Source organism: Anolis carolinensis, chromosome 1 (genome assembly GCF_035594765.1).
Source record: "Anolis carolinensis isolate JA03-04 chromosome 1, rAnoCar3.1.pri, whole genome shotgun sequence".
Classification (NCBI taxonomy): domain Eukaryota; kingdom Metazoa; phylum Chordata; class Lepidosauria; order Squamata; family Dactyloidae; genus Anolis; species Anolis carolinensis.
This window is the reverse complement of record NC_085841.1, coordinates 56,973,800-57,000,662: the sequence shown is the minus strand read 5'-3', so window position 1 is coordinate 57,000,662 and position 26,863 is coordinate 56,973,800. Positions and strand designations below refer to the sequence as shown.

The window sequence follows — 26,863 nt, the reverse complement described above, 5'->3', positions numbered from 1 at the left end:
AAGTCACATCCTTTTGCATTCATATCCATAGCAAGCAACCACAAGCAGAGAGAAGCAATTTCTCCAGTGTCCTATCCATAGGCGTATTACACATTTATCTACTATTACAAATACAGTTACGTATCTTCAACAGCTAGTACATCATAACAATAAGACAGTAAAAATATTTACTCTTTCAACCAGTACTTTGCCATAACAAGAGGCATACATACCTTTAAGCAGTAACTGTGATACATGGTAGTGAATCTGAGTTTGAATGACTCTATGACTTGATAATACAACAGGACTGAATGCTTGCATTTAGTTTTCTGTTTTGAGGCAAAATAGCCTGAAAACCTAAATATGAATAGTGAATCACGATCTCAGTGAAACACATAGGCATTTATTGTTGAATTAACAGTCTTACTCATGCCACTTAATTTAAAGTGGCAAAATTGGCTGTAGCCATTATAGAGAAACACTCAGGTTGGCTGCAAAGTCTCTAAAAGAAAAGGAATTCAAATTCTGATATACGTATGAACAGTAAACAAAAACTTGAGCATACCTTATAAAAATGTTACCGATAATTATATGGGAAAAATCAAATTAAACTAGCAACAGAGGCCAAAATCCACTGTCAATCCAAACACAGTATCAGGGCGTTGTGCAACCCAGCACAGTCTAAATTCTTAACAATGATGTAAGTTCCATGGGCACAATGAGTCTATTCTAAATGAACTAATAATTGGATTCATGCTACAGTAATTCACAGTGTGTTCAAGGAAGACCGCTAACCCAGCAACCAATTCTAGATAAACAAATGCATGCACACATACTGTAAACTGGAATTTTAAAAAGTTGTACAGGGTCCCAAGCATTTTTAAAAATTTAAAAATAACTATATGCATGCTGACAGACACAAATTATCTTATACAGTATATGTATGATGGGAAACAGGATTGTGCTTATTTGCCACAATCATTTTTGTGCAGATTCCACCTCTTACATGGTAGGTGTATATGAATGGATGTAATGCTTGACTAGTGGCTTTGTGTAAAACATCCATTGTGCATATCACATTCTAGGAACATGCCAATCTAATGACTCATTGGAGTGAGGACAGCAAGCACCTGTGTTCCTGAATAAATAATATGGGGAAAGTCATATAGAAGTGTAGGATGAACAAACAAAATGAAGGAGGGTCTCATTTTTTCTCTCCAATCAGCAGAAAGACCTTGGAAGAACCATTACAAGCCACAGGGCTACACAAATCAACAGGCCTCTTGAAAATGAAACATGGATTAAACAATCCTGAATCTAGTCTTCCAATATGCCACACACCTTCTTGTTTAAGATAAGGACTGCCTACAGGAAAACACTACTTGCCTTTTTCCCTCTAGTACTACATCTCCTTGACTGAGGGAGCAAAAGACAGGCAAAATCACTGTTTTTTCTGCTCTCTCAATTTTTCAAGGAAGAACCCACAAATAATATTCTCCCTGTGGGAAAGAGCGGTATATAAATTAAATAAATAAATAAACAAACAAACATTCATACAACACAGTTTGTTTTCCTATTAGTAGCACTGTAGACTCTAAAACAGTTGACCAACACTTCAGTCCAATACGCAAATATTCAATTAAAGTAAAGGTTACTTCTGAGTTACAAGGTACAGAAAATCTGTGATTTAAGAAAATGAGTATTTATTTAAAACTAGCTGTGCCCGGCCACGCGTTGCTGTGGCGTTGTCTGGTGGTGTTGGTGAGAACTTGTTGAGGTAGTGGTGGTATTGAATGTCTGTTGTATGGTTGTCTTTATGTTTAGTATGCATTTAGTTGTTTGTGTACTGTGAAAGTGGTGAGGGTAGAGGGGGTCTACGTCCCTGTGTAGTATTGTATGTACTAGTCACTCCAAACCTTAGGATTGTATGATGATGTTGTTGTTGTTATTATTAGTAGTACAGTAGAGTCTCACTTATCCAAGCTAAACGGGCCGGCAGAAGCTTGGATAAGCGAATATCTTGGATACTAAGGAGGGATTAAGAAAAAGCCTATTAAACATCAAATTAGGTTATGATTTTACAAATTAAGCACCAAAGCTTCATGTTATACAACAAATTTGACAGAAAAAGTAGTTCAATATGCAGTAATGTTATGTTGTAATTACTGTATTTACGAATTTAGCACCAAAATATCACGATATATTGAAAACATTGACTACAAAAATGACTTGGATTATCCAGAGGCTTGGATAAGCGAGGCTTGGATAAGTGAGACTCTACTGTATTAATATTGAGAGGCTGGGTGGCCATCTGTTGGAAGTGCTTGGCTTGTATTCTGCATGGCAGAATTGGGTTGGGCTGGATGGCCTTTAGGGGTGTCTCCTAACTGTCTGATGCTATGATTCGCTGTGTATTATTATTGTGCAGATATTGGATGGCCATCTGTCAGGAGTGGTTGGATTTTGTCCTCCTGCATGATATAAGGAAGCTGAACTGGATGATTCTTAGGGGTATCTGCTAACCTTAGGATTGTATGATATTACAGTAGAGTCTCACTATCCAAGCTAATCGGGCCGGCAGAAGCTTGGATAAGCGAATATCTTGGATAATAAGGAGGGATTAAGGAAAAGCTTATTAAACATCAAATTAGGTTATGATTTTACAAACTAAGCACCAAAACTTCATGTTATACAACAAATTTGACAGAAAATGTAGTTCAATACGCAGTAATGTTATGTTGTAATTACTGTATTTACGAATTTAGCACCAAAATATCACAATATATTGAAAACATTGACTACTAAAATGGCTTGGATTATCCAGAGGATTGGACAAGTGAGGCTTGGATTAGTGAGACTCTACTGAATTATTATTATTATTATTATTATTATTATTATTATTATTATTATTATTGAGAGGCTGGCTGGCCATCTGTTGGGAGTGCTTGGATTGTATCGTCCAATGGCAGAGGTGGGTTGGACTGGATGGCCTTTAGGGGTCTCTCCTAACTATCTGATTCTATGATTTGATTTGTATTATTATTGTGCAGATCTTGGATGGCCATCTGTCAGGAGTGCTTGGTTTGTGTCGTTCTGCATGATATAAGGAAGTTGAACTGGATGATCGTTAGGGGTGTTTCCTAACCTTATGATTGTATGATAATCTTTTTCTTCTTTTTCTTCTTCTTCTTCTTATTATTATTATTGAGAGGCTGGGTGGCCATCTGTTGGGCGTGCTTGGATTGTGTCCTCCATGGCAGAATTGGGTTGGATTGGATTACCACAGTAATTATTTCATATTACAGTAGACTCTCACTTATCCAACATTTGCTTATGCAGTGTTCTGGATTATCCAATGCAGTCTGCCTTTTAGTAGTCAACTAGCTGTGCCCGGCCACGCGTTGCTGTGGCGAAGTATGGTGGTATGGGAAATAAAGTATTGAGGAATTGGTGGTAGTTAAGGTAAAGGGTAAACATTTTCCCCTGACGTTAAGTCCAGTCATGTCTGATTCTGGGGGTTGGTGCTCATCTCCATTTCTAAGACGAAGAGCCGGCGTTGTGGGATGACTGCATGGAGCGGCGTTACCTTCCCACCGGAGCAGTGCCTATTGATGCACTCACATTTGCATGTTTTTGAACTTCTGGGTTGGCACAAGCTGGGGCTAACAATGGGGGCTCTCTCCGCTCCCCCAATTCAAACCTACGGCCTTTCGGTCCAGAAGTTCAGCAGCTCAGCGCTTTAACACGCTGCGCCATCAGGGGATATTATTTCCTAAAAGTTGTGAATATACAATATTTCTGATTGTTTTTTTGTTTTTTGTTTTTTTGTCTCTTGGAGGCAAGTATGAATGCTGCAATTAGGAAAAATGATTAGGATGTAATGGCCTTGCAGCTTTAAAGCCTGGCTGTTTCCTCTGAGTGATTTTTTTGTTGGGAGGTGTTAGCTGGCCCTGATTGTTTCCTGTCTGGAATTCCCTTGTTTTCAGAGTGGTGTTGTTTGCGATATTTTATGTGCTTCTAATGTCTGTGGCCCTAAGAAAACAGAGGATTTGCCAGTCTTTGATGATGGGAATACTTTGTTGGGAGGTGTTAGCTGGCCCTGATTGTTTCCTGTGTGGAATTCCCCTGTTTTCAGAGTGTTGTTCTTTATTTAGTGTTCTGATTTTAGAGATTGTATTGTTCTGTTTTATTATACCACATTAATTTTTATATATTCTGATTTTAGTGTTTTTGAATACTTGGAGCCAGATTGTATTCATTTTCACGGTTGACCGCAACACAATAATAATAATAATAATAATAATAATAATAATAATAATAGTAATAATAATGACTTTGGTAATACACAGTGCTTCACTGCCTTCTCAGCTTCCTTTCTGGAAGAATCCTTTCTTGGGAGGTGTTAGCTGGCCCTGATTGTTTCCTTTGTGGAATTTCCAATTTCACTGCTTTATTTACTTTCTTTATTTCTTTATTTACTGTCCTGGTTTTAGAGATTATATTGTTCTGCATTATTCTATCCCAGAAATTATTTCATATCAAAGTAGAATCTCACTTATCCAACATTTGCTTATACAATGTTCTGGATTATCCAACGCAGTCTGCCTTTTCATAATCAATGTTTTTGTAGTCGGTGTTTTAAATTCATTGTGATATTTTAGTGGTAAATTTGTAAATACAGTACAGTAGAGTCTCACTTATCCAACATAAACGGGTCGGCAGAATGTTGGATAAGCGAATATGTTGGATAATAAGGAGGCATTGAGGAAAAGCCTATTAAATATCAAATTAGGTTATGATTTTACAAATGAAACACCAAAGCTTCATGTTATACAACAAATTTGACAGAAAATGTAGTTCAATACGCAGTAATGCTATGTAGTAATTACTGTATTTATGAATTTAACACCAAAATATCACGATATATGGATAACATTGACTACAAAAATGCGTTGGATAATCCAGAACATTGGATAAGCGAGTATTGGATAAGTGAGACTCTACTGTAATTACTACATAACATTACTGTGTGTGGAACTACCTTTTCTGTCAAATTTGTTGTATAATATGATGTTTTGGTGCTTAATTTGTATAACGATTACCTAATTTGATGTTTAATCGGCTTTTCCTGAATCCCTTCTTATTATCCAACATATTCACTTATCCTGCCGGCCTGTTTATGTTGGATAAGTGAGACTCTTAAATTATCTGCTTAAAACTGGATTATATGAGGCCCCTTCTTCACAGCTGTATAAAATGCACACTGAAGTGGATTATATGGCAGTGTGGAGTCAAGATAATCCAGTGCAAAGCAGATAATATAAGATTATAAATGGGTTATATAGCTGTGTAGAAGGGCCTTGAATCTACACTGCCATATAATCCACTGCAAATTAGATAATCTGTGGGAGAAGCCTAAGTGAGGCCTAAATCTGCCTGTCCCCTAACTGAATCCTGGCTGTCCTTTGGCTAAATTGGTTGCTAGGCGACCAAGTGGGCAGAGATTAGCCCTCTAAACTGGCAGCAATTGGATAAAAACAATTATTGCTCTCCCTCTAATTAGGACTTTATTTTTCTTTTCTTTTTGTTGTATCAACCCTGAGGCGTGGGTGATGGGTTGTGTTGTCAAATTTCGAGGTTGGGGGGCCTGTATTTTTGTTGTTTTGTGGGTCGCCGTGATGCCATCACTCTTTTATATATATAGATGTTTTTATAGTCAATGTTTTAAATTCATTGTGATATTTTGGTGCTAAATTTGTGAATACAGTAATTACTACATAGCATTATTGTGCATGGAACTACTTTTTCTGTCCAATTTGTTGTATAACATGATGTTTGGTGCTTAATTTGTCTAATCATGACCTAATTTGATGTTTAATAGGCTTTTTCTGAATCCCTTCTTATTATCCAACATATTCACTTATCCAATGTTCTGCCGGCCTGTTTATGTTGGATAAGTGAGACTCTACTGTATATTTATAATCTTATATTATCTGCTAAGAACTGGATTATATGAGGCCCCTTCTTCACAGCTATATAAAATGCACACTGAAGTGGATTATATGGCAGTGTGGAATCAAGATAATCCAGTGCCAAGCAGATAATATAAGATTATAAATGGGTTATATAGCTGTGTGGAAGGGCCTTGAGTCTACACTGCCATATAATTCAGTGCAAATTAGATAATCTGTGGAAGAGGCCTAAGTGAGGCCTAACTGTGCCTGTCCCCTGGGCTGAGTAGGTTGCTAGGAGACCAAGTGGCTGGAACTTTGCCTTGTAACTGGCAGCAATTGGATAAAAACAATTATTCCTCTCTCTCTAATTAGGACTTTATTTTTGTTTTCTTTTTGTTGTATCAACCTAGAGCCATGGATGATGGGTTGTGTTGTCAAATTTCGAGGTTGGGGGGCCTGTAGTTTCGTTTTGTCCGCTGCCCTGATGCCATCACTCTTTCATATATATAGACTGAGTTGGATCCAGTCTACCGGTTGGCAGAGTTTTCTATGCAGTCCCAACAGAGAAAGAGGGAGCAACAAAAACTTTACACATTTCTCCTTCCCACTCACTGTCACTCTACCTTCACAACCCTGCTTCATATGTTTGGAAAACATTTTCAAAAAGAATGGGAGGTGACACAGGGTGCTCAATGAGAGGAACAGGAGAGAATTTCAGTCTCTTCTGCAAAAAGATATCCTGGTAAAGTTGGCAGAAAACTTAAGAGGAAATTTAGATCAAATGCATTTGTTAGTATAGTTGTTTTTCTTCCTCCACTTGTCATTTTATCTGGTTAATACATTTTAAATTATTGCTATTATGTAAACTGGCAATTTTCCTACTATATTGGTATTCAGTGACAACAGCTTTTTTCTTTGTAAGTACTTCAAAATACTATATATATATATATATATATATATATATATATATATATATATTCATAGAAAGATAACACAAAACAGCTGGGTTATATGCAACCTCATATCTATTCAGGAAAACTTTTAAAAACTACACTATTATTATTCTGACACGGGCATTAAACAACCTTTAAAATATGGCTTCCAAAAATATTAAGGTAGTGAAAAGAAGGGTAAAGTAACATTATCTATGCAAAAATACAGTAAGCAATAATGATTCAAAGAAACATTAGTGTCCCATGAATCCTGCTTTTTAAATGGTTTACCTTATCAATCATCTTGCGAGCTTCCACTTCCTCAGCATTGGGCTTTTCCAGTTCAATAGTATAGGTACCTTTATCACTTTGATCATCATCATCTTTTTCAAAAGTTGCTAAAACCGCTTGGCTTTTTAACTTTTTTTCCATGTCCTCACTTTGACTTGGTCTATGCCCAAGGCTTCCAGAACTTCTTAGCAATGCAGTCTGTAAAAAAGGTAACACAGCAGAGGGTTCTTCAGATTTTTGCTTTAGAAGTTTTGCATGTACTGCTCTTTGTTGGGTAGAAGTAGTCTGTAAAGGTGATGAACACCCTCTGGAGTCACCTGATGAAGGCCTCACTTTTTCAGTTCTTGCATGGGGTCCTGGAGAAGATATTTCAGGGCACAAAGATCCCACATTTTGAGAAAAAGAGTATGATCGTCTCTTCCGAGGATGGCCTTCATCAAAGAATTCAATCATAAAAGCAGTCTGACTTGCAACTGGTTGATCCGAATGCTTCTCTGTATCCTGGGCTTTTGAGTGAAGTTTTCTCTGTTCTGCATAATGATGCCTTAGCTGCTCTTCAAGTGCTGCCTGTTTACTGTAATGCTTGTGTGCTCCTACATTTTCTGAATCACTCTGTGTCCCATCATCATGCTTATTTCCTGCAAAAATAAAGAAAAAAGAAATCTAGTTCTACATGCGCTACAACCACACATAAATGACCTCCCAGAAATAAATGAATGCAGAGGCAATATTTGCTTTTCTGTTAGAAGCTCAACTGCCCGTTAGTAACAAGCTTTGTAAACTTCCCATAGCAACGCACACCATTCAGACTTGTCATGCTACAACGGAGTCTTTTGCCAGCTAATCAGTGAAGGAGATGCATTTCAATTGTCTTGTTCAGAATAGCAGTCAGTTCTCTGTCAGTCATATTCACTGGCAAACAGCTACTTCAACAGGCTCAACAAACAGATCAACATATTCTGTAATCAAACTATAGCATCCTACAAGTTACAAGTAATTCATTAACCAGAAAATAAACCCTGCTTCTTATTTTGTTCCATGAAAGACAGAGAGAAAAAGAAATAATATAGCTATCACTATTACTAAGCAACATCTTGTGAAAGTTTAGATTTGAAACGTCATTTCTCAAGATCAGCTTTTTATTTGCTGCACAGCAAAGCAGGATTCCAACCAATGGATTGAGATTACAGTTGGTCCTCCATATCCACAGATTCTGTATTCAAGGATTAAACCTCCACGGTTTTAAAATATTCACCCCCCTGAAAAAAATAACAAACAGTAAACCTTGATTTTGCCATTTTATATAAAGGATACAATTTTACTGCATCCTTGTATAGAATGGAACTTGAGGATTCGCATTTTTGGTGTCCAAGCAGGATCCTAGCACCAAACCCTAAAGGATTCCAAGGGCCCAGCGTACAAGAAGAGATTTTTTACTAAATGTTAGAAAGACAATCCTGATAGAAGTGCTCAGCAGTGAAACATTGGAAGTTGATGCATATTCTACTTTACTAAAGATTTTTAAAGCAGGGACTGAATGGTAGTCTACCAGTGGATTTCCTGCAGATGCAAAGGATTGGCCTATATGACTTTTGAACTCGGCAATTCTATGGTTCTATCATATTTTCTAAAATACAATCAGCCCACAACATTCACTGGGGTTAGAGATGGGGGCCCACCACAGAAGGAGAAAACCTGCAAAGAAAACATGATGTTTTTACTAGAGATAACATTTCTCTAGAAATCTCTAGTTCCTCCAGTACAGCTTTATGGTCAACTTCTGCTGGAAGTTGATCATAGATTCATGCTGGAGTACCTACAAATGCTTAGGGCAGTGGTGCACAACCTGTGGCCCTCCAGGTGTTTTGGACTTCAGCTTCCAGAATTCCTGACCATTGGACAAGCTGGCTAGGGCTTCTGGCAATTGGGGTCCTAATGAGTCAAGAGACTCCTAAAGAGAACATATTAGTCAAAACCACAAAAGTCAAAGCCGCAAATGTGAAGGGCTGGTTGTATGCTTAATTGAATGTTTATCAAGGTTACAGCAACTTTCCCAAACGCTTATAGCATGTATAAACATATAGTAAAGATGTAGCATTAAACAAATAGCATCCAGTTTTTTTTAAAACTATTTAAAGATAGTTTAAATGGAGAAACAATTATCTGTAAACATGAAGTACATACAACTGAAGATGCAAGATCTAATGTAATAAGAAGATATGTATGAGCTATATATGGAATGTGAATATACATGGTCATCTTCAACAGTAAACAGGGATCACAAATATATCATCAGTGTCTTATTATAGTTATATGGAATTTCTCAAGATTAATCTCCAAAGTTGATATGAACTACTGCACAAATATTCCATTTTGTTGGACTCCCTCAGCAAAATCTGGACACGTCTAAAATATGAATACTGTACAATCACTAATTGTATGCAGTCTAAAACATGCTACCCCTGGTGCTCTGATTTTGGCTAAATGTGCTAGTTCTAGACTTTGGCACGTAGTGTCAGAAATTGTTAAGGCCTTTGGCCATATAGCACCTGGTGCCTCCCAGGTAACAAAAAGACTTGGTTATGGGTGGCACCATAAACCTTCAATGTATGTATAATTGATGCACTATAGCTTTGAATACAGTAATAAAGAGAGCATTATAAACTTCATATCTGCAACTAGATCCTTTTACAAACAATTTACAGAACAGGAGACAAGAAAAGGTGAGTATTTAGGACTCGTCTTTAGGCATGGCTGCTTATTTTGCGTCCTAGGTGGCCCTTGGGGTTCCTTGCCCATTGCTCCACAGCTCTGTCCTGTGTGGTTCCCAAATACCTTTATTCACAAGGCCTTCAAAACTTTCCCCTGAGGCCAGTTGGGAACTGCACAAGACTGGCAAGTTTACCAGCACTGGCCTGACAAAGGGGCGTGGCTTCCCAATGGATCTTTCACACTGTTTTTCTCCGACACACTAAGCCTGTACTATTGGGTGCATTACATTCGACTGCAAATCCTTTATTTGTAATTGCACCTTCAAAATTGAGGTGCGCATTACATTCGATGGTGTGTTATACTCAAGTAAATACAGTATATTTAGGAAGAAATAATATTCTGAAAATCACATCAAGACTGCATCAGGAAATCACTAAAAGAAGCTTACAGTGTCTTCTGCAAATACTTTATTCCCAAAAAGCTTGTTGCAATATTCTGCCAGCCTGTTATGACACACACAGCTATCAAAAGAATTATTTCTTTACCATATAAAACTCTCCAGTCTTCTGAATTTGCAAAACTAGTTTTATCAATAGCTAGACCACAGTTCCTATTTTTCTTTGAAAATCAAGTAATAAATATACTTTTACGAGAAATATGACTTTTTTATACATTAATATTTAGTTTTTTGGAACAGATCAAAATGTGAGAAAATCTATTTTTACTCATACATCACTGAAAAAAGATATGTAACTACTGACAAAATTTTAATCTTGTAAATAAGATTTAATTAAGTGAAATGGTGCCTTAATAACACTGAAGGGAAACTTTTGTTTTGGAAATGGACCAGTCAAACATATCACAACCTTTGACTACAACAAGCATAAAGTGTACATTTGTTTTGCCTTGGCACAATGTACTGTCACTCAAGAGGCTTTGTCTAAATGGCTGAAATATTTTGGCTGAAAGAAAAGTAAAGGGACTTAGAAAATGGATGTTGTTCCAGTTACCGGTATTATACTTACTGCGGAATATTTCAAGACAAAAGAAATAAATACAGTTGAAATTGTTTATTTTACCTTTCAGTCTCTTCAAGTAGACTGGGACATCACTCTTAATACTTTTTGAATCTTCTTCTGTTGATTCCCAGACCATTGTTGGGGGATTGTTTTGTGCTAACCAGTTTGCCACTTTACTCTCCGGTGCCAACATCACAGCTTGAAGCCCAGGAAGATCCTGAGCATCAGAAGGAGAAGGCTTCTTAGGCTTGTGGCGTTGATCTGGAGTGAATTTTGTGACATGATCTTTGATAGTTACTTTTCCTGGGGTGCTGTTGTCAAATTCAATAGTAAATGAAGCATGCCCTGCCCCTGCTATGTGTATGTCTTTTGTTGGGATCTCATGAATAGTACCCTCAGGTATTTGTGAATGTTGATGGAATTCCTTTGTAGGGATTTCAAAATAACTTGGCTCCCTACAGAAAGGATAAGTTTCTTCTTCACTTGCAGCTGCAGATTGCTCCTCAGCTTGCTTGCCATCTGTGCTGCATCCTATTGAGAAAAATAAAAACATTGAAATTCTCCAATGTTATGAAATCTGAGTCTTCAAGGAATTTCAGAATTCATACAAAAGCCAGGTGATAATTTTTGGAAAAGAAATACAAGTCTGTGTAGAGAGACTGAATATAGTTCCAGAATTTCTGCTCACTGCTGGTATTTTCATATTGAAGAAGAAATTGAATTAAGCAAAGCTAATTGCAAGAAAGCTCCCTAAGAATGTCAAAGAATATTTATGCTCCAATAAATCAATGAATGCGAAACAGATACATGATTAATAGTGTTTGGAAGAGATGGGACAGATATCTAAAAGAAAGTTCAGATAATGGTATTTTCAAGCTTCAGAGTAAATACTGAAATGTAAATATGAACTTGGCTTTTAAATCATATTCTAAATAGTCCTACTCTTGGGAGGAACCAAGTTAATAAACTAGATTGCAATGGTTCAGGGCACTTTCAAAAAGCAAGTTAAAGAGTAAAGAAAAGAATGATAAATTTTAAAAAGAGCTTACTATATTAACAGTAAACATGCTGAAATTTGTAAATATCTTGCTTTCAACAGAACAAAGAAAGCAGGAGAAGAAGAGAAGCACAATGTACAATGTGAATAAATGCTAAATAAAAGCCTTTGTGAAGCTTCTGACAGAACATTATGTAATTGCAATAATAAGCTTGCTTGCCAAGTGTTAGGGAAATGAAGGTTCCACAAGTAACTGTTGCTAAAGTGAAAGCTGGAAAACAAATTCCAACTACAGAATTGAGTTATATCTTTTACTTTAAGATATACATTTGAAAAGTAATAAAATGGAGAAATTCAAAATGGTAGATAATTTCACACATTTTGTGTTCATGGAATGGATGAAATCATACATCATGCAAAACACAGTTTAAAGCGAGCAGCACTTCAAGCAGAACATTCACAATGTTTTCCAAGACTAATCTCACTTAATTCTACTATCGTGTTTCTTTATAGCAAGGAAGTTTCTACAAGGGAAATGTATTTAATTAAGGAATATTAGCAAAGGACGAGGGGGAAATCCTGTGATCTTCCTTCTTAGCTTTACAGAAGCAGTCAAGGTTTACGCTGTTTTATCATAGTGATAAAATGTACTGTCTTAAATCTGAAATATTATAGCACATCCTATTCAGGTTTGTAACCTAAATCTTATTTTAAGACTGAGAAAGCTATAAAAGTTGTTCACCAATACACATTTTATATCACCTTTTATTACTGAACAATATATCTTAGAATTAATTCTGAAATATTTTTTTTCTTTTTGTGATTACATTACTAAAACATTTTTGTGCATTTTTCTTGACATAACAGTTGTTTGCATTTTTCATCAGAATGTAAGCAACGACAGAAGAATTAAACTAATTAATATCTATAAACTGGCCTTAATATATATATGTGTGTGTGTGTGTGTGTGTGTGTGTGTGTGTGTGTGTGTATATAGAGAGAGAGAGAGACTTTATGTCCCAATTAATGCAGCCTTGGATCCAAATCAATACACAGAACTTGAACTTTAAAAAATAAAGCTACCAGAGACTCAAAAGAATTCCTACATGAGCAGGAACTACCTTTCTTCATGCTGCCTTCCACTAATATTACTCTCTAGCTGCAGCTCTTTTAAGTTGCATTTGATTTTCAAGAAATACTTTTCAAGAAGATATATAAACAGAGCTGCACTTTTGTGTTTCGGTTCAAATCTGTTATTTAAAATACATGTGATTTTCAATTGTAGAACATTTTAGTGCACTTTCCCTGACATAAATGTTATTTATTAGACATGTGATTATGTCTCCTCCTTACTACTTCTAACAAGAATAGTAGCAGGCAAAGTCTAACAGCTTCCAAAATGATTTGTTTGCCAAATAATCATATGCTAGATTATTGTGGAGGTGAGGGAAGAGGACAAGATAGGAAAGTTGCTCATCAAACATGCAACAGAAAGCAGGATATATATGAAATGAACTGTATCTCTAGAGGAATCATGAAATGTAAGCAAGCATGGATTAAAATTCAGGAAAGTAGAACAGATTTCTGGAAATGAAAGCAAGGTTTTGGTCTGAATGGGAGACAGCATACTAGAGGAAGCAAGAAATGATCAGGGCAGACACCCAGGAGAAGGCAACAGGTTAAGAATAGCAGGTGTTAATAACAAAGCTAGATGTTAAGAGCAAAGCTGGGAAAAGATGCCAAGGCTGGTCTGAAGTTAAATCCATGGGAGAACAAAGATGGTACTAATTTATTTTGATATGCAGTGTTTTCTGAGAAGCAGTTTGACAGGATGAATTCTCGATCAAGAGAGGTTTATTTGAAAGAAAATTATTCTGATTAGCAGGAGTGAGAACAACCAGAAATGTAGTTTCATGATATTCTTTAATTCAATTATTTGTTGCTATGCAGAGATCAGTAACTAAAAAAGGATGACATCAATTTATCAATATAGAGGAAACTTCTTCCCTTGATAGATAACTCACTTCCAACTCTTTTCAAAATATTATTATAAAAGTTTGTTTTAAGTAAGCTTTCATGGATGTAAGCTCTATAATGCCCATTGTTTTTTGACATGTGTGGCTTCATAAAAATTCAACAACTATTAAACCATATGTAGATGTGAAAACAGCCATATTGAAGGGCAAAGAGAAACTTAAAAAGAGGGTTCAGATTAGAAATAGGTAAATTTCAAGAGTTTGCAAACAAACAATCAATACTCACTAATATGTGTATTGTTTGGTACAATTACAAAATGTGTCATTTTTATGTCATTAATGAAAAACATTCCACTACAGCCTAGCACCCACAGCATGCAAATAATGGTTTCAGTTGTATGTAGCTCAGGCCTATTTTATCCTTATACCTGATTAATGAGTGGTTTAACTTTATGAACAGGGGCCTAATCTAGAGTGATCCCAACAGCCATGGACAATGAAAAATGCAAGTTTTAAGGTATAATCACAGTGAGTTGTGTCAGTTTGGTTCATATCCACTGAATGCTTTTGAGATCATGTGCATTGTAATGTCTTTACAACTTTTTCCATCTATTAGGAACTGAGTTTTGGTAGATAGTTAAATCAGAACTTTACAACAAAATATAGTATGGTGTGCTCCCATTCAAGGATTTAGCCAACCATTCATGCCCTCCCTCTTCCAAAATATTCCATTTCTTGCTTAGTCACCATTCTATGCCTGGTAGGCATGTTCAGTTTTTATTGGGCCACTTTTGTTTCTGCCCTTAAAATTTTCTAAAAGTATTTTTTGAACTTAGCCTGCTGACACTTTTTCTTCTGTTTGGATTGTGTGATGACAAAACTTTGCAATGTCATACAAGACAACACAGCGATGCTATACTTTGAATTTTTAAGTGACAAATATAAGCTAACAAATCTATTCAAGCCTAAGACCACATAAATATGCTGATTTGATGTCTGTCTTAATTCTTTTTTTCCCCATAAAACTACACCTAAAAATGTTAAACATCTTGAAGTCTATCACTTAGAAAGAAGACACTAGTTTGGTACCAGAAATACTCTTTCACTGAATCTCTAAAATCAACACTGCTTTGAAACATCAATCAAAAAAGTATTTCAACAGCTATAATAATTAGTAAATATGCAAGTGCATGGCCATTTCAGCTGCTGAGGCATTGGAAACAGAGAAATTTTAATGAAAATCGGAGGCTTAGATACATTCCATAACTTTCAAAACTGTCAAAAAATCTTGGTAATTACCCAAAAGGTTGATCTTTTAAAGCAAATTTTCTGTTATGGATTTTAATCAAGGGCCAATTACATGCCACAGAGTTGAAGGGATGTTCTTTTGACACACTCAGAGATCACAGTCTTTTCTTTGCCAGTTAAGCTTGGTAGACTGGTTTTGCTCCAAAACCAAGGCCCAGTCAGACATTGTATTTGTGAATAAAACCAACTTTTCCTTTTAATAATTTTCATGGTGTGTAGACAGGGATAGCTTTGCCTTAGCAGAAAGGCATCTTATATTTACATATCACTCACTTCTTTTTTAAAACACAATGAGATTCCCCTTCCCTCAAAATGGACTAATATGGAGGCCTGAAGCTTATGGGAAGTGAGAAATCAGGAAAATTGGGAGTCCCAATGTGTGCAAGCAGAAGCATTTTCTATAAAGACAAAGCCACCACAATGGTCATAATTGTCTTGTCCCACTTTTCATATACAGAATAAACTCAACTATAGATCATGATATTTTGGTCCGAAAATTAAGTCTGAACTGGCTAATCTACAGGCTAATGCTGAAAACAGAAGGTAGTGGTGTGGTCTGATGAGCTTTATGCCCTCAGCTATTCTGGGTGCTTGAAGTGAGCACAGATAGCAATAGCAGCTTGAGCAAGCCTGCACAACCTATAGCCCTCCAGCTGGTTTGGCCTCCAACTCGCACAATTGCACACTGGACAAGCTAGCTAGGGCTTCTGGGAATTGGGAGGCCAAAATTAGCTGGAGGGCCACAGGTTCTGCAGGCCTGCGCTAGAGCAACAAGGGTTGGCATTTCCTCCACCTCTTTGTCCCCAGTCCCAGATATGGTGCCTCTCCATAGTCAGGTACTGACATGTTCTTCATTACCTTGACAAAGAAGTATAATGAGGTAGGAGCACTGCTTCCACACCACATCAAGAGGGACTTCTCGCCTCTGCCTCATCATTGCCTGTGAATTGCTGCCTCTAATAGAATTGCTTCTCTCCATATTTTATGCCACATTCCTTTTCCTCATTTATTACTCCTTTCCCTACGTGTACCTGCGTAGATGTAGGCATTTCAAGATCAGCAATGCAATTTATATACACATACACTGTAACTTCTCAAACAGATCCTCTCCTTCTCTTTAAGTCTTTCGAAGTATGTTCTCACTATGCACTTTCAAAAGGAGAAGAAAATATTTGTTTGTTACATGTCCCCAAGTATTACTTTCAACTTATTCACAGATCATAGCAAATTCTATAATTTTGGACCTAAAACCTGCCTTCAACTTATCCATGAGATCAACTGTTGGTTTAAAGGCTTTTTTCCTATACTTCTTTCCCAAAAATTCTGGATTATAGCTATTAATACCCTGATATTTAGCTCATTAAAACAAGTATCAATTTAAAAATGATGAAACAGGTTGTATACTAAGAGATATATTTCCTATGAAGTGACTCAATTGCAGATCTAATAAAAGCAGCAAATAACAGATACACCTCTATCATATTCAGGACCATACATCATATCAATATTCTTTTCCCAATGTATAAAAGGCTTGTCAGCATATTCAATTATCAACACCAGTTTTGGGAAGCCACAATATACTTCAACACTGACCAAGCATATAAGGAATCTTGATGTTTATGAAGTGTCCTTTTTAGCTGCCAAAGATACATGAAAACATCCCAATTCAAAAGCTAGAACTACTTCATGCACTACTTTTTGGTAACACCTTTAGGTGGGAGTACAAAATTGTAATATACAGTACTAAAAATACGATTCTTATCTAATGAAAGTGAGAAAAAAATAACTTTAACTGAAAACAGCAGCAACCAACTATCATATTTTTCCTTATATTCTGGTTCTACAATCCAGGAAACAGATAAAAACAGTATGCAAATATAAAGTCTGTGGCACTTAAGTCTACTGAGTTTGCTCATAATTAACAATCTTCCATGAGAAGTTTCAACTATGACTGCGAAACAGTAATACAGAATAATCTTATTAACTCAAGGCCGTAAAAGCTAATTGTATCTAGTTGGCTTAGCGGTAACTAATCACCCATGTCAATCTCCTCATTAAATCATACTCCATCTGTCAGAGTGTATACTTTCACTTCTGTTCAATAAATAACCATTTTTTCAAAGCATAAGATAGTGAGCAAATTTTAGTTATATACATTATATAGTTACTGTTTTGGTTTATTTAGAAGTTGAGTATACACACTTATTTTAAAATCCTTTAAAAACTAATATAAGTAAATCAGACATCTATAAATTAGTAAGTACAAAACAAATCAATATATGGATTGTAAACCTCCAATAAAATTAATTAATTTAGCGTATTTAAAATATTTACAAATTCCAACACATCATAAATTTTCAATGAAGTATTGGTGAAGGTTTATACATGGAAAATATAATCCATTTTAAAAATCTACATGATTTCTGCTCACATATTTGGAAACAAATTCCTGAACTGTTCTCAAATTATAAACAGGCGTTTCGCAAAAGAAAAGCAATAACTGAGGATCAATGTGTTTTAAGTGAGGATCAATGTTGCACATCTTTATTCTACGAAATTACATACCCAAATCATAAATCTTCACTAAAAATGAAAAGCCTATGCTAGCACTGGAGTACTGTGATTTTAAGAAATTCATTTAAAAGGACTGCAACATATTTGACCATTTAACTGAAAAGCTACTTCGTTTTTCTAAGAACAGTAAAACCCAGCTTGTTCAAGCCCCGCTCGTCCGAGCAACCGTGCAATCCGAGCGGGTGAACGGGGAGGGTCGCAAAGGCCCTCTCCGTTTACCTGCTCGCTGGCTGGCTAGGTGTGCGTGTTGCTAGGTAGATAGCAAGCTACCTAGCAACACGCAGGGGGCATCTCCCAAGGGGCGAGCGCCCCGTGCGTGTTGTTAGGTAGCTTGCTATCTACCTAGCAACATGCACGGCTGGCTCCTTCACCACGCCGGGCGCTGGTGATGCTGGCCCCTGCCGTAACGTAGGAGCCGAGGCACGGGCGGGCAGGTGTGTGAACGGGGAGGGCTTTTGCGGCCCTCCCCCTTCACCCGCTCAATGGCTGGCCCAAACACCTGCTGAACAGAGAGGTTTCCTCTCCGTTCGGCGGGCGCTTGGACCCAGGGAAGCCGCCAAAGGGAGAGCAAGCCTCTTCGTTCGGCAGGTGCTTGGAATGAAGCGCCCGCTGAACGAAGAGGCTTCCTCCCTTTGGTGGCCGCTTGGAGCCAGGAAAGCGGGTGCCGCTGCCCTAGCTCCAAGCGGCCGCCAAAAGGAGAGCAAGCCTCTTCATTTGGTGTGTGCTTAGAACAAAGCACCCGCTGAACGAAGAGGCTTCCTCCCTTTTGTGTCCTCTTGGAGCCAGGGAAGCGGGTGCCGCTTCCCTAGCTCCAAGCGGCCGCCAAAAGAAGAGCAAGCCTCTTCATTTGGTGTGTGCTTGTAATGACGCGCCCGCTGAATGAAGAGGCTTCCTCCCTTTTGTGTTCTCTTGGAGCCAGGGAAGCGGGTGCCGCTTCCCTAGCTCCAAGTGGCCACCAAAAGGAGAGCAAGCCTCTTTGTTCGGCGGGTGCTTGGAACGAAGAGCCCGCTGAACGAAGAGGCTTCCTCCCTTTTGTGTCCTCTTGGAGCCAGGGAAGCGGGTGCCACTTCCCTGGCTCCAAGCAGCTGCCAAAGGGAGAGCAAGCTTCTTCGTTCGGTGGGTGCTTGGAACGAAGAGCCCGCCGAACAAAGAGGCTTCATCTCCCTTTGGCGGGCGCTTGGACCCAGAGAAGTGGCACGCTTCCCGCTTCCCTGGGTCCAAGCGGCCGCCAAAGGTAGAGGAAACCTGGTAATCCAAGTGATCCCGTTTAACTCGGACTACCGAGGTTCTACTGTAACCACAAAAAATTACATATCTAGCCAATGTCATCTTATGCAAACAGGACTCTTGTCCAAATGGTGGAGACTAGGCATAGCCAGGTGAAGGGTGAGCTTCATTTGAATATAGGGTCAAAGAATGTAAAATAAAAATCATAAAATTCACAGAATCAAAATAGTTCAGCACCATATTCTACATTTCACAGAAGTCAAATATATTACTTTGGGCTTAAATACATGTAGACTCCTCCCCAAATGTTACTATCCAGTCAGTAGTCATGAGCCTGAAATTTGTCTCAATTGTTTAATTTGCGTTTTTGTTTCGTGCCATTCATTCGTATGACATGATACGAAAAACCCCACAGCGAATGGAAAAAGCAGTGAAACAAAAGAGAAAGCAGCACAAAAGCCGTTTGCTGGGCTGCTTTTCAGGCCATGTGGCACTCCCAATGCAGCCCTGGGAGCATTTCCTCGTTTCCTCTGAGCCGAGTTTAGGCCAATCAGAAGATTTGACATCACCACAGAAGGCTATGGGTATTTAATGGGGCATCCACCTCCAAAAAACTCATTGTAGGCGTGTCTTTCAGAGCAGCCGAGTGCTGCTCCTGCTTGGCATCTTTTTATTTAAATGTTTATTTTATTTTATTTTTATTTAAAGGGAAGGGACTGGGAGTTTGGAAGGGGTACGGTGGGTTGTGCCAGGCTTGGCGTGGCATGCGAAGGACTTTGGGGAAAAGGGAATCTCTCTTAGCTAGTTGCTGCTGCAAAAGCTTTGGGAGAAGTTCCTTGGTGTTGTTATATTGAAGAAGTAAAATAGTGGGAATAGGCTGTGTGTGTGGTGTGTGGTGTGTGGAACATATGTGACATTTGGCAGGAAAGAATGGTGCCCTGCCTCGCTGCTGCGGCAGCTGATGGAGAAGTTAGAGGGCGGGGCCAGCAGGGGAAAGAGGGAATGCTTTAAAGGGGATTTCCTTTCCAGAAAGAAAAAAATATCTAAAATTCGGGGGATGACCCAAACGTTATTAAGAGTTGATGGGTTAAAAGTGGTAGATATGCTTTCCATATGTGGTGATTTTCACCCATCCAGCCCTAAAACTGAGGGGAAGGGAAGCCTGGGCAACCCGCCCATTGCCACCAATGGGACAAAAGTATTCGTATTTTCGAATGGTGGAACAAAAAAGCTGATCTGAATAAGCGCCGTTTCCAGAAGTGGCAGACAGAAATAGACACGAGGCCATACGAATAGAACCAACAGAAACGGATAGCGATTTTATACAAATGTACGAGACTACAATCCAGCCAGTGATATTCAGAGTCATGTTGTATGCAAGCCTGGCTGTTTCATATACCATTATGACTGGTAGCTTTTGATAACTTTGTTGTACATTAATCTGTTTTTCCTCACACTATATTGGATGACACTTCATGTTCTGGAATATGATATTCATTCAGTTCCTACTCACTTCATAGTCTAATCGTTTGTATCATGATTTACCCTCTTTTATAAACTGAAGAGCCAATTTGTTGTAACTTTATTGATAATTAAGTACAGTAGAGTCTCACTTATCCAACATAAATGGGCTGGCTAAACGTTGAATAAGTGAAAATGTTGGATAATAAGGAGGGATTTAGGAAAAACCTATTAAACATCAAATTTCATTATGATTTTACAAATTAAGCACCAAAACATGTTTTACAACAAATTGACAGAAAAAGCAGTTCAGTACACGGTAATGTTACGTAGTAATAGCTGTATTTACGAATTTAGCACCAAAACTTCACAATGTACTGAAAAATTGACTACAAAAACACTGACTACTAAAAGGCAAACTGCGTTGGATAATACAGAACATTGGATAAGTGAAGGTTGGATAAGTGAGACTCTACTGTAGCTTCAGCCTACTGAACATGTTTGTTACTTTATCCTGAATCTTTTCTATTACACATTACTCTTTTAAAGATCCAATAATCAGAACTATGCACAGTATTTTCATATGTCACAGATACATTATCTTAGTGACATCTTTATTACAATTCCCTTTCCTAACACCCACAGCAGGGAATGAACTTTTAATTCAGCCACCAAGATCCCCAGATACCTTCTTCAGTCAATCAACACTAGTTTAAATTTGTCAGTGCATATGGATTTAGGATTTATTTTGCCTCAATATGCACCATGAATTTCATGTTTATTTACAGTGATTGGCATTTGATATTCCAATGGTCATTGCCAGTTTGGAGATTTGCTTCAAACTTCTTGCAGTCCCTTTCTGCTCTCACTGCCATGAATAATTTCGGAACATCTGCAGATTTAGCTGCCTCACTGCTCAATCCTAATTTCAAACAATTTATGAACAAATAAAAAAAAACCATTCCAATTACATGTCTAGCAATCATTCATTAATTTATAAACTTTAAAACCAACTCCAAACTAAAACTAAAAAGATTTCATCTGCAAATGAAAATTGAGTGAAGCAAAGTTACTACAGAAACACTTACTTTGGAGAATTTAAAAAGTATCTATTTATTTAAATATTTATATTCCTCTGGTCTCATATCATCAGGTGCCTAAGCTGCCTAGGATCAAATCAGTTCAAACCACATTAACATGTAAAACAATAAAAATAATGTAAATATTCTAAAACATATTAAACAATTGAATGATTTAATACCTCAAGAATCATAACAGTTATAAAAAACTAAATGCCAATATGCTTACAAATGTGGACAAAAGGTTAAATTTAACTTAATAAATAAATAAAACATTGCTAGCATCAGTTAGAGAACTCTATATATAAGTAAGGGTACCTCAATCTCTCAAAAATATTACATATCAATAACTCATTAGGTAACATCAGAAAATTAGTATGGTTGTAGTTATTTGAGTGTTGGACTATGACTTTGGAGACCAGGATTTCATTCCCCACTCAGCTGTGGAAACCCACTGGGTGCCCCAGAAACATGTGATAGGATCATAATGGGACTGCCATTTAGAAATTACTTGAAGCCACACAACAACGACAACAACAACAACAGCAACAACGATAGTGGGGTATATGAGACATGGTCCTCAATGTGCTATAACTAGCCAAATTTTCAGAACTCAGGACACCTAAGATTCAGGCTTTAAACTCCATTTTTTAAATTTAATTTACAAATTCCTGCTTGCCAAATAATATTTAATAGGATCTAATAATACAGCAGCACAGAAAAATATACAGGTACATTCTATTTGCATTTCCTTGTGGTTACATAATAAAATCCATGTTGTGGTTTTTCACGTTATCCATATGAGGCAATTGATGAAATACTTACATTATTTTTTTAATCCAGAGTTGGGAAACTGCCAGAAGTTAGGGATGGCATTAGTCCCTGCAGGACATGAAGGGAGCCACGCCTCCCTTCTCATGGCACATTTTTTTTTTAGAAAATCTGCTCAAAACACCTTTATATCTGCTAGAAATTGTCAGAGGCAAATTTGCTATACTTGTGTTCTCCATGAGTTGTTTTAGGTCAGGGTGGCTTTATTTACCATGTAGTGGAAGAGAAGTCAAATGCTGGTCCCAGGGTTTGGGAGATACATATTGCCCATTGGCACATTTTTTCCAGCCTGTTTTACTATGCATGGGAAAGAGAACATATTCATGCTTCCCTGCAACATATAGTTTGGTCTTCATATACATTGCAAGTAGTCTCTGAAAAGTTCAAAATGTTTTTGTTTACTAATGGAAGGCTTAACTGAACTGGATGCTTCATTTCACAAGTGAATACAGTTAATTTTGAATTAAAAAAATTGCCAAGACATATAGAAATGTGCTTTTTTCTGGTATAGGAACCAATGCTATTCTTCCCATATTATTTCTCCCCCTGCTACCATGTTTTCAGTTATAGCCCAGAAATATATTTATTTTGTTAACTGAGGTTTACCTTTTTGACCAATTTCATATATTTTATTTGTTAGTCCACCAATCAAATCAATCAAATTATGTTGCATATAATACAATTGCACATCTATTCTTCAAAATGGTTTAAATAACTTTTGACCATAAATAAAAAGATTGTTTAAGTAAGTTACCAAAATAAATACTCTAGTTTCCAGTTCCAGTTCATTATAGAACAAATCAAACAACAAACTAGGATAGGCTTATTTTTTAAAAATACTATTTATTTTATAGCACAGAAGCTATCAGCAAATTTTCTGGGAAAAGAAAAAAATCTGGTTCATTTCAAAAAGTTTCATCTGTGGCTCCAGTTCAAGAGCACTCAATATGCCCATTTTCAAATTACAATCTTATATATATTTAATTTTATTTCTAAGTAGACATAGATAGGTACAGAGAGCATAGCCTAGATAAGTAGATGCATAAGTGGGTGGGGGAAAATATACCGTATATACTCGAAGATAAGCCGAGTTTTTCAGCCCTTTTTCAGAGCTGAAAAAGCCTCCCCGGCTTATAATCAAGGTCAAGGTCAAGCTGACAGTGGTTGCTTGCAATATATGATATATTTATCTCTCATCTTACTCTCCCTTATCAGTGTTTACTTTTCCAAAGCCTCCCTCACTCTTAACCAAGAGAATGTTTTGAAAAGGGAAAGAAACTCTTGCAAGTCCCATTGATCTTATAAAAGCATTTCCCGCTGAAATATTTGTTATTCTCTACTACAGATACATAGGCATTTCCCCCTGCAAGCCTTTGCAATCTCTATGTACCTTATTTTATATATGAATTTTTGCCTCACATGCTTGCAAGTCTTTACAAATCCTATACAGATAATTATTTATATATAGAGAGATGTCTATATAGATATAGATATATATATATAGGGCTGCTAATTTTGCAGGGGAAATGCACACACACACACATAGAGAGAGATTTATAGATAGATATAAACATAAATATATAGGGCTTGCAAATATTGCAGGAGGGAAATGAAATGGTGGGGACGAGAGACAGGGCCTTCTCGGTGGTGGCTCCCTGGCTGTGGAACTCCCTCCCCAGTGACATTCGGCAGGCCCCATCCCTTTTGGGATTCAGAAAAAAATTGAAGACCTGGCTATGTACACAGGCATTTGAAGAATAAGCATGTGTTGGCTTTGACGCGGTCTGAATTACGGCTCTTGTATAAGGTCTGGTGGATGAATGGCATAAGCATTTTGCATTGTTTTAAACTTTGTATATTGTATTTTATGACTGTTTTAACTGTTTTAACGTTTTAGTTCATTGTATATCAGTGTAACGGCATCAATTGCCACTTGTAAGCCGCCCTGAGTCCCCTCGGGTGAGAAGGGCGGGGTATAAATGATTGAAATAAATAAATAAATATAGAGGATTTGCAAACGTTTCAGGGGGAAATGAATATGTGAAATTAGTATATATAATTATAGATCTATATCTAGCTCTGCATTGTTTATGTAGGCATTGAATGTTTGCCTGTTACTATGTTGGAAGCCGGCCTGACTCCCCATGGGTAGAAAGGGCGGGGTACAAATGAAGTTTTTATCATCATCATCATCATTATTAAGTCATTGTTAATACCATATTGTTCTTTACCCTACTTTTCCACTTACAGAGCTAGTTTACTGTTTTTCTTTGAAATACGGTAAATATTCAAAAACCTTTAACCTACTGATGCCTCAATATAATTTCATTGGGATCTATTTTCATTTTGAAATTTACCAGTAGCTGCTGCATTTTCCACCCTCAGCTTATACTCGAGTCAATGTTTCCTCAGTTTTTTGTGGTAAAATTAGGTGCCTCGGCTTATATTAAGTAAAGGTAAAGGTTTCCCCTGACGTTAAGTCCAGTCGTGTCCGAATCAGGGGGTTGGTGCTCATCTCCATTTCTAAGCTGTAGAGCCGGCGTTGTCCGTAAACACCTCCAAGGTCATGTGGCCGGCATGTCTGCGCAAAACACCGTTACCTTCCTGCTGGAGCGGTACCTATTGATCTACTCACATTTGCATGTGTTTGAACTGCTAGGTTGGCAAAAGCTGGAGATTACAGCAGGCGCTCACTCCGCTCCCCAGATTTGAACCTGGGACCTTATATTAGGGTCAGCTTATACTCAAGTATATACGGTAGGTGGATAACAGCCTGTCACACAAATCCTGTCATTAACTGGTTCAAATACCTGTCCGAACGTATCTCTCTATATGATCCACCTCGGAGGCTAAGATTGTCAGGGGAGGCCCTGCTGTTGTTCCCACCCCCCTCGCAAGCGCAACTGGTGGGGACAAGAAACGGGGCCTTCTCAATAGTGGCCCCACATCTATAGAACTCCCTCACCATTGAAATTAGATTGGCTCCCTCCCTCCTGACCTTCAGGAAAAAACTAAAAACATGGCTTTGGGATCAAGCTTTTAGTCAGTAAACGGGAGCAGTGCAATAACATACGAATAACGTAATGACGACTTGGCTCAGCCCTGGAATATGACCTGATTGTATGATTTTAATTGATGTTTTAATGTTCATGTTTTACCATACAGATTCCATGATTCTACCATACAGAACCCATAACTATATACCGCTCACGTCTTCCTCTTCCTCTCATCAGAAGTGGCAGGGTTTTGGGTTTCTTCAGAAAAGTTTTTTGAACACCCTACAGACATCGTCTTATTAATATGCTTTTCTTTGAAGCAAAATTGAAATGACATTATAAAATCCTCTCACCTTTAAAAAGGGCATGTGGAAAAACTATGGGGCCTCTGTATCTTAAATAATCTTACCTAATACTCTAGCATCTTGCATTTTCTCTTCAGGTTTACCATCTTGTTTGTAACCATTCTGTTCTTCCGCCTCATCATCACCCCACCATGATGGTTGTCCATACAAAGGTGTACCTCGAGGCATGGCAGAAATATCTATACAAAGAAATAAAACAAGAGCAACAACCATGGCAATTAAAAAAAGAAATTATTCTCTTAAAATTACAATTCATGGTAAATACTCAATACATTTTTACTTCTGTTGCCTTCATATTGTTTAAGTAAGATAAACACTTACTATGGTGCAAGCTTCGAGTCACTTAAAAAAATCTGGTGGGTTGTGTGACAGACAGAAAAACCATGCTATTTTAATAAAACAGAAGACCTGACTGCTTAGTTGCTTCTATTTCCATCATTAACTATTACAGAAGCAAGTAGTAAAAGGGAAACATGTAGGCTGAATCACTAAGCAGAATAGAAGTGTTCTCTTTCTAAACGGGCATGGTTTTTTTTTCCAGAAGTGTTATTTTTAAAAAAATCACAAAATGTAGTTCTCTTAATTTGTTTGAATTAAAGATTTTCTTTCTTTCATGGAATTTGCTCCATTTCTTTCAAAAAATTCATTTGTAACTAACAATATATGCAAGCAGTGATTTATTAACATTGCAATAATTCTTAAAATGAAAGCAAATAATATTGCAAATGATTCAATATACAATAATAATAAAACAGGAGATGCCCCAGTTATCTTGATGGTATAATGGTAAATTCCATTAAAACTGGATGAATGGATAAGCCACATTTAATTGGGCATGCTAAAAGTAATTGTCAGGAGTTTTTACTTTTAAATATGAACAAACGCTTCAATTGATATACAATTTATAGTAAAAAAAAGAAAGAATTAAAAACAAGTATTCTGGGGCTGGGGTTTTTCTGTAATTGTGTGTTCCCATATGGCTGGAATTACAGGTCATAGCAGTCCCTTCCAATCCTATGGAAGTAGCCTGAGTGGATTTATGGAGGAATGCATTCTAGAAACAAATAGCAAGGCACAACAAGAATCTCTATGTGCATGAATCTTCAGTATGTTACAGATAGAAATAGGATAGCTGCCCCTTTTTTCCACAGAGAGTTAGCTT

At 37.3% G+C, this 26,863-nt stretch overlaps 1 protein-coding gene across 13 annotated transcripts in view; it reads right to left on the bottom strand.

Moving 5' to 3' along the window:
• cep170 (centrosomal protein 170) overlaps positions 1–26,863 on the bottom strand; it is a 143,286-nt gene that overhangs the window by 74,923 nt on the left and 41,500 nt on the right. For 12 of the 13 annotated variants that reach the window (XM_062974949.1, XM_062974955.1, XM_062974970.1 and 9 more), the window contains exons 7-9: positions 25,746–25,880; positions 10,948–11,418; positions 7,157–7,794 (exon numbers count right to left, since the gene is read on the bottom strand). In XM_062974949.1, coding sequence (XP_062831019.1) covers positions 7,157–7,794; positions 10,948–11,418; positions 25,746–25,880 — 1,244 coding nt within the window. The remainder of the gene's footprint in view (positions 1–7,156; positions 7,795–10,947; positions 11,419–25,745; positions 25,881–26,863) is intronic. The other variant, XM_062974993.1, reaches the window with a different exon arrangement.